The sequence below is a fragment of the Condylura cristata genome, unplaced genomic scaffold, assembly GCF_000260355.1.
Source record: "Condylura cristata isolate star-nosed mole 26May11 unplaced genomic scaffold, ConCri1.0 scaffold00028, whole genome shotgun sequence".
Taxonomy (NCBI): domain Eukaryota; kingdom Metazoa; phylum Chordata; class Mammalia; order Eulipotyphla; family Talpidae; genus Condylura; species Condylura cristata.
Window position 1 is genome coordinate 11,286,997 of NW_004567129.1, and position 7,974 is coordinate 11,294,970.

At 56.2% G+C, this 7,974-nt stretch overlaps 1 protein-coding gene across 1 annotated transcript; it reads left to right on the forward strand.

The window, feature by feature from the left end:
* Nucleotides 1–158: 158 nt before the first annotated feature.
* On the forward strand, nucleotides 159–4,022 carry LOC101623669 (chymotrypsinogen B-like). The gene is made up of 7 exons (XM_012730458.1): nucleotides 159–210; nucleotides 1,774–1,877; nucleotides 1,995–2,074; nucleotides 2,154–2,232; nucleotides 2,413–2,593; nucleotides 3,388–3,518; nucleotides 3,861–4,022. Exons 1-7 carry the CDS (start codon nucleotides 159–161, stop codon nucleotides 4,020–4,022), a joined length of 789 nt encoding a protein of 262 aa, XP_012585912.1.
* The last annotated feature ends 3,952 nt before the right edge of the window (nucleotides 4,023–7,974 follow it).

A 7,974-nucleotide genomic window follows, 5' to 3' on the forward strand; every position in this document is an offset into this window, starting at 1 on the left:
GGGGTGACCTGGGCTGAGCCTGTCCAGGACAGGTTTGACCATGGGGAGGGTGACCCTCAGGTCAGGGAGGCCCAGAGGGCTGGGGCGGGACAAAGGCTCCCCGGCATATAAAAGGAGCCCTTCAGCAGCCAGCCAGCCCCCTCCCTGACTGCACCGCCATGGTCTTCCTTTGGCTCTTCACCATCGTCACCCTCATGCAGGATGCCTTTGGTGAGTTTTCAGGTTCGGGGGACCAGCCAATAGTGGGAGGAGAACTGGGAAGAGGTCTCTGAGCCTCCAGTAGTTACACTACAACTGCCTTAGGTGGACTATGGGGTTCTGTGGGGGTGAGGCCGGAGTCCAGCGGAGGAATGCCCTCCTGCCCCTCAGCCTGAATTTTCATGGGGAGAGCGGCCCTGCCGGGCTCCCTGCGTCTTCACTGTTGTGCTGGGCGTGGAGCAGAACCATCTATGCCTCAGAGGATGGAGCCTAGGAAGTGGCTCAGTTGTGACCCAAAGGAGAGACCCCCAGTACTTGCTTCCAGGGATATTACTTAGCGTAGGGCACTGCAAAATGATTGACATCCAAAACAAGAATTCTATATTAGGTGGTCAGGTTTAGGAAAAATAACCTTTTTCTGTGTGTTCTAGTAATTTCTCTGACCCCCACACCAGGCTCAGCAGCCCCCTGCTCTCCCCATTCCTCCGGGAAGGGGCCTCTGCTGAGTCCCCACCTGTCACTCTGTGCAGGCTTCACACACTCACGCCCTGGGGCTCACCCAGAACAGCGGGCTCTGTGGGGGAGCCCCTCCCTGTATCCCCTCCCTGTGCCTGTCACAGCTCTGTCCCCACTGGGGTGAGACCTCAGGTCCCTCCCTGCACAGGGACCAGCCCCTGCATTGCTAGGACGCGCCTGCAGGGGGCGCCGCTCACAGCTCCTGCTGGGGGTTTTCTGTTCTTATGAGAAAGATGAGGAGGACATGTTTGGAGTCTCCAGCTGGAGGGAGTGGCCGGGCCATGTCCCTTTCCCAGCAGGGGCAGGTGCTGCCTGGAGCAAGGCCTGGGGGATCCTGGGGATGCCCTGGCTGTGGGAGGGGCTGGCCCTACCCCCTTTTTTCCTGTGGCCAAGTTCTCACTCCCCTGGGCTGCTGGGGATTCCCGTGTCCTGACCCAGCAGATGGGTCCTGCACATGCCAGGGGCCCTGCGACTCTTTCCTTTCTGAACACCCTCCTCCTGTTCTCTTCTCCTTTGTGTGTCTCTGTATGGAGGAGTCAGTGTCCTATACCTCAAATAGTTAATAACCTAATGCACGTAATGAAGACAAAAATCAAATTGTGGAATAGTAAACCCAGAGTGTAAACAGGTAGAAGTCACATCCCCTGAACGTTTTAAGGAGAGATTTCCTTTGGACTTGGGTTTGTTTTGTTTTTAATTCCACACCTGCTCCCCTCTCTCCCCCCCTTAGCCTGTGGTATGCAGTGTTTGCTCCCATTTTTGGAAATTGCCTGGGGAATCAGAGGAGGCTGAGTAGGAGTTAGTAGGGACTTGTGGGGTGGGGAGCAGGGTCCCTGATTCCTCCGCCTGTGTCTGCTTCTCTAGACAGGAGGCCCTGGATGGAGCCGCCTATCCCTCTGCATCCCTGGGGGGTGACAGGCCAGCAGGCAGGGGTGTGTCTTCCAGTCTAGGTGCTGGGTGCCAGGAGGGAGTGTGGGTGGTGCTGTGCTGGCTGAGGGTGCAAGCAGGTTACTGCAGACTGACTGCACCTCCCCCCTCCTCCCTCCCCCGTGACCCCAGGCTCTGGGGCCCCTGCCAGTGACCCGGAGCTGAGCATTACACCCAGGATCATCAATGGGGTGGACGCTCCTCCTGACTCCTGGCCCTGGCACGTGTCTCTGCAGGTGAGGGCAGTCTGCTCCTGAATGGGGTCACACTGGGGTACTGGTAATATGGGGGTGTGGCTACCCAGATGGGTGTATCTGTGTCCTGCCAGTGCTGACCCTCTCTTCTTCCTACAGAGTCCTACTGGTATCTCCTACTGTGGGGGCTCCTTGATCAGCGCATCCTGGGTGGTCACCGCCGCCCACTGCAATATCACGTGAGGCCAGGACGGGCCCTAGGGATGAGGGAGGGGAGTGACCCCCCCCACTTAGTCCTTACCCACTTGCTCCCCCTAGGACATCTTCCTTCGTTATTGCTGGCCATTATGATCGACACGCTTCCCAGGATGGTGTCCAGATCCTGAACATTGCCCAGGTACGTAGACCCCACTGGACCTTCTGCGGATGCTCAGATGAGGGGTAGGGGCAGATGTCCACTCAGCGACATGAGCTGGAAGGTGGCCTCGTTGCTCAGTTCTCGGCCCTGGTCTGTGTGCTCTGAAGTGGTGCCCAGAATTCATTCATCTCATATCCTCCTCCTGTTCCTCACATTCAGATTTTTAGGCACCCCAAGTTCCGGTTGGGTACCATACGCAGTGACGTTGCCCTTGTGAAGCTGGCCACCCCGGCACGTATCGACGAGACAGTGTCCCCTGTTGTCCTGCCCACTATTGATGAAAATTTCCTTCCCGGGTCCCTGTGTAGAACCATGGGCTGGGGGTTCACCGACCGTAATGGTGAGAGACCACGCCTGGCCACCCAGGGTGTGGGCTGGGGTCGGGTCTAGAACAGCATGTGGAACGGGGTAGCTCAACTCTGATGTGTCTATAAAATCCAGTCTTATAAACATGTTGGCGTCTTTCCTACAACCTGGTAACCATATCCATCTCATATGCACAGACCTGATATCTAGAATGCACTTGAACTGCCAGGTCTTAACAGCTAGAACCTGCCGGCCTTGAGCCATCCCATGTACAGTGACCATCCTGGACCCCCCCAGGCCTGAGTGGGCAGCGGTGCAGCCACCTGCCCTTTCCTGCAGGCAGAGGAGACTCCAGTTCAGGCCCTGAGAGTCCAGCCCCATGCCCCCTCCTGGGCCTGGCCGGGTCCTGAGTCTGTCTGCCCAGGCCAGGGCTACCCGGCTGGTCCTTCCACAGGACAGCAGCCACCAGAGTGGCAGTGGGGAAGGTCCCTGTCATCCTCAGAGTGGGGTCTCCAATCAGAGGGCTGTGTCCCCTTCCCAAGACAGGAACCTGCTGCTCTGTGTCCCCCATGGGGTTGGCAGGCCAAGCCACAGCAGGCTGGGAGGGAGGGCCTGTTCCTGCTCTGTGCTTGGAGCCAAGTCAGCCTGGCCTCGGCTGGAATCCCAGGGACCATGTCCTCTGAGGCTTCTGATGTTAATGGCGCGTAGGGTTCCGGTCCTGTACCCTGTTGCTGGTGTAGGAAGAGGGGGCCCACGGGTGGCTACATTGGGGGCCGTGTCCTCCTACATCGGGACGGGCTCAGAGGATCGGGATCTCTGTCTGCACAGGCAGCCAGCTCCCCATCAAGCTGCAGCAGGCCACCGTGCACCTCCTGCCCAAGGACAAGTGCAAGAAGCACTGGAAATTCATCCCCAGGGACATGATCTGTGTGGGGGCGAACGGTGCTGGCTCCTATGTCGTAAGTGTTTCTCTGATCCATCCCCGGTCATGGGGGGCAATTCCTCCCGGGCCCTGCAGTCTCTATCCTTGTTTCGTGGAAGCAGATCCAGCCCACCGTCCAGGGGCATTACTCTCACAGCTAGCCTGGGCTACGAATTCTAATGGACAGACAGACCAGGGCTGCAACTCCCACCTTCTGCTCCCTGTCTCACTGCAGGAGGCAGTTACGCTGCTACCTGAAGTAGAATTTCAGCTGCTGGATCCTCATTCCACCTGGTGTTTTCGGCAGCACAGGTCAGGACACATGTGGTCAGTCCCACTGTCCCTTTCTGGGTTGAGAACGGGTCCTCTCCTTCCACAGGGGGATTCTGGAAGCTCCGTGGTCTGTATCAAGTATGGAATGTGGACCCTCGTCGGCATTGTGTCCTTTGTTCATGAAGATAAACCCACTGTCATACCGTTTGTGGCCACCCTGTTCACTAAATTCAAACGCTGGGTGAAGGCCACCATGGCCCAAAATTAACACCCATGCACCCACTGCTGCGCCCTTGATCCCCAATAAAGCCCCTGCACAGAGCCCTGACTGCTGGTAGGTCTGTGCCTGGGGCGGTGGCTGCAGTACCCCTGTCCCCCACCAGGGGGCGGCGTGCCCCTCCCTTTCCAGCTCAGAGCCCAGAGCCCCTGTTTGTCAGGAGCTGAGGCCTTTGGTCTGGGCCTCCCTGCTCAGGGCCCCCTGGGGAGAGTCCACACACCTGATGCAGCCTCATTTCTTGCCTGGTTTCTGCTCCTTTGGTAGTTGGGCTTGGTCCAAGGAGCTCTGTGGAAGGCGGGAGAGCAGAAGGCCATGAGTCCTCCCAGCAGGGTGGGCCTGGGACCAAGAGTACCCCCGGTCTGGGCTGTCCCTCCCCACATGCTCCAGGCACCTCTCTCTGCCTTGCGGCCCCTGCACTCCCACCCCATACCTATGCAGTCTTCTCCCTTCCCTGCTTCAAATCCAATTGTCTCCCCATTTTAAAATGTCCTCCCATTCCCAGAGTGCCCTGACATGTGTCTCCTTTATCCCACTGCATCTGGATGGCTCAGAACCCTGTGTATGCGGTCAGCCCGGTCCTCATGTGTGTCTGGCCCATGGGAAGCCGGGCTCCTCTGCGAGCTTCTCAGGAAAGGTCATGGGGTCCTGTCACTGTTGACCAGCTATAGTATTTTCTGAAGGAAAATGTTCCTTCAGAGAGCTATACTCAAATATTTGTCAGTTAGAAAGTCCTGGGAGCGCGTCCTGCACACAGGGGAGAGGCCAGAGGCGCCAGGGCCTGAGCCCAGGATGTGAGGGGAGCCAGACCCTGAGCTCATCACTGCCCCTGCACCTGCTCAGGCCTGGGGACCCACCCAGAGGCCCAGGGGAGCAGGGGTGGGGGGTGTCCCTGTCGCCCTGGGCTCCTGTCCCCACAGGGTGTCTGCCCCTGTCCTGTGGCCCAGGGCACCTGTCTGTCTGGGGGGCAGGGCGGCCTCTGCTGCCCCAAAGCACAGGCCTGGGGAGAACCCGGCACACCCACAGCCCGTTAGGAACCAATTAAGGGTCAGTGAAGGGGAGGCCCAGAGCTGGTCCCAAAGCTCCAGGTGATTCCTGTGAGTGAGCACTTGAAAGACCCTGAGCTGGAGTCAGAATTCCTTGCTGCTTGGGGAGGAGGAGACCGGGCCTCCCCCTGGGTGAGGGACCCCTGAGGGGGCAGTAAAGGGAGGTGTGTCCTTACAAATGTGGCCACCAGGAGGCAGTGTTGTCCCTGGACAGCTGCCCAAGGCCAAGGAGCCAGCCCAGGAGCCTCTGAGCCAGATCTGGAAACATTTTCAGGCAGGTCAAGGGGCCCTGCTAGGGAACATGCTGGAAGGTGGGCAGTGTTAACTCAGGCTTCAGGCAGGCAAGGGGTGTTTACCTATCTCATTACTGCCAGCTTCACATTCCTGCCCCTCTGCACACCAGTTCTGGGGTGTTTTGTTGTAAACTCATTCTCCTGTGCTTCATAGGTCATTATTGCGTGTTGTTTTTCGACTCCTGATTTATAAGTCTGAACATAGGCCATTGACTTTAAACTTTTTCAATAAAAGCTTTGATGTCTATCACTAAAAACATCGATGTATATTTTTGTTCACCGAGTGAGCAGCTTCCCACACATTTTGAAGGGGGGTATTTTCATGTCCTTTACTTCAATTGCTTTTCTAATTTCCCCTTTGATTATCACCTTATTCAGAATTTATCTAGAGTGTTTTTAATTCTTAAGTATTTCAACCTTGCATTTTGTCTCTCTTGGCTGGGATTCTTACCAGAGTGAGCCACCCCTCCCGACACCCCCTTTCAAAACCACTGCTATGGCTGGACCAGCCCTTGAGCTTCTTGTGAGTGATTTAAGTCTCCACTAGTAAGAGCCTTCGGGGATCTAGAAACAGCAAGTTCATTACTCACAGCTCCTGAGGGAACAGGGCAGGCCTAGGGTCACTCAGTGAGGGGGTGTGGGCTGAGTGAAAAGCTTAGTGCCCCTGGGCATTTCAAATGGGGTTAGGTTCAGGGTCCTGATAGTGGGGCTCACTTTTACTGGATGATTTTTAACTATATGGTGGAATAAAAGTGCAGGAAGAAAAAACAAATGGAGGAAATGTCCCTTTTCCTACATCTCTGTGATCAGGGAATCAAAGGAGTGGGAGATAGGGGCCGGGTCTCATCTAGTCGGGAGTCTGGGGGTGACTCTTCTCCACAGCTGTCTGTGAGGCACAGGACTGGACCATTTAATGCCCACGGCAGGGGCTTCCCTGCCTCCCCTGTGACTCAGGTACCGGCCATGGTGGGGCCCTCACAGCCTGGGGAGCAGGTTGGGTCCATCTGGGACAGAGTCTGGCCAGTGGAGCCCACCTCAGTAGGGTTAGAGTGGCCCATCCCATAACAGCACACAGAGCAGCCTCAGTCCAGGCTGAAGGCTTTGCTCTGAGTGGAGCATCCATCCTGGAAATAGATGAGTGAACAGTGGGTCTGTTCAAAGATGTGGGTTCCATGGTGGAGATTTTGCATGTGCACTTATCTGTCCTGGCTGTTATCTCTAGAATGTCCAACAGTGAGTCCTGGGCTAGGACTATGTCAAATGAGATGGCGTCCACCCCAGTGGTGAATGGGGTTCGCTTGGCTGTGAGTGGTGTCCTCTACCTTGGGGTGGTCCTTCCCCTTGTACTATCCAGTTGGACTTTGGTCTCGGGCTAGTTGGGCTTAGGTCATGGTTCTCAGGTTTCTCCAGGATAGGTGCAGTGTGTTCTGTTTCTGGTGGAAAAGTGTTGAGAGTCTCTGGGTTATCAAGGCTCAGAATAGAAAGAAAAAGAAAAAGGGTTATTTACATTAGAAATTTTCCACTACCCAGGATCAAGGCCATTACTGGTGTAAACTCTGACCTCCTTGGACATTATATGAAGGCTGGTACCCTGTTCTCATAGATAGAGGGATGAGGCTTCTTGGTAACAAAATGGTGAAAACGAAGACAAGCAACAGAAAATGATAGAACTCCAGATACCAGGTGGAAAGTTGGTATCAGCAGCAAAAATATTCAACTTTGCAAACTAAAGTATTTAAAAAATAATAAAACACTCAATAGCTTCTGTCTAGTCTTTCCAGCTGCAGCCAGTCTTTGTAGACACCAGCAGATACCCAGGAGGCTGGTCCTGTGGCCCCCCTTGGGGCAGGGCCCCAGACACCCCAATCCTGGCCTCCTGGGCTCTCCTCCTTGTCCTGATACCAGCCTGGAGCTTTCTGGGTCCCCACTGGGCCTTTTATGGTGAGTATTCAAGGATTCAGCTGACAATAACTTAAAAGTTTTTATAATGACAAGTCAAAAACTGGTGAATTCTCAAGAATCGGGGAGAGCAGCTAAGCCCGTGAGGTAATGTCCGGCCTCCTGCGCTCCAGCCTGTGTGTCTGGGCAGCTCTGAGGCCATTCCTGAGGGGCTGGGCCTGCTGTGTTTCTGGCCTCAGGGAGTTTCCCTGAGCAGGTAGAGAAGCAGCCTGTGGCCCCGGGTTCTGGGGGCTGTTGTGCAATTGAGTCCTGGGTGCTGACTCTGGGTGCCCAGGACAGAAGGGTGAGTCTCCTTAGATGAGTCTTTGATGAGCACCCGCTGCCCCCATGATGGGCCCAGGGCCTGCGGGGCCCACAGCTGGGAGCTTCCCCCAGGGGTTCCCGGGCTGATGGGTGACAGTGAGCCGGGAGCTGCCCTTTTGCCTGGTCCTGGGGTGACCTGGGCTGAGCCTATCCAGGATGGTTTGATCAAGGGGAGGGTGACCTTCAGGTCAGGGAGGCCCAGAGGGCTGGGGCGGGACAAGGGCTCCCAGGGGATGTAAAAGGGCCCGGAGCAGGCGCCCACCGTCCCGACTAGCATCATGGCCTTGCTGCGGCTTCTCTCCTGCGTCACCCTCTTTGGGGTCTCTTTCGGTGAGTGTTAATATC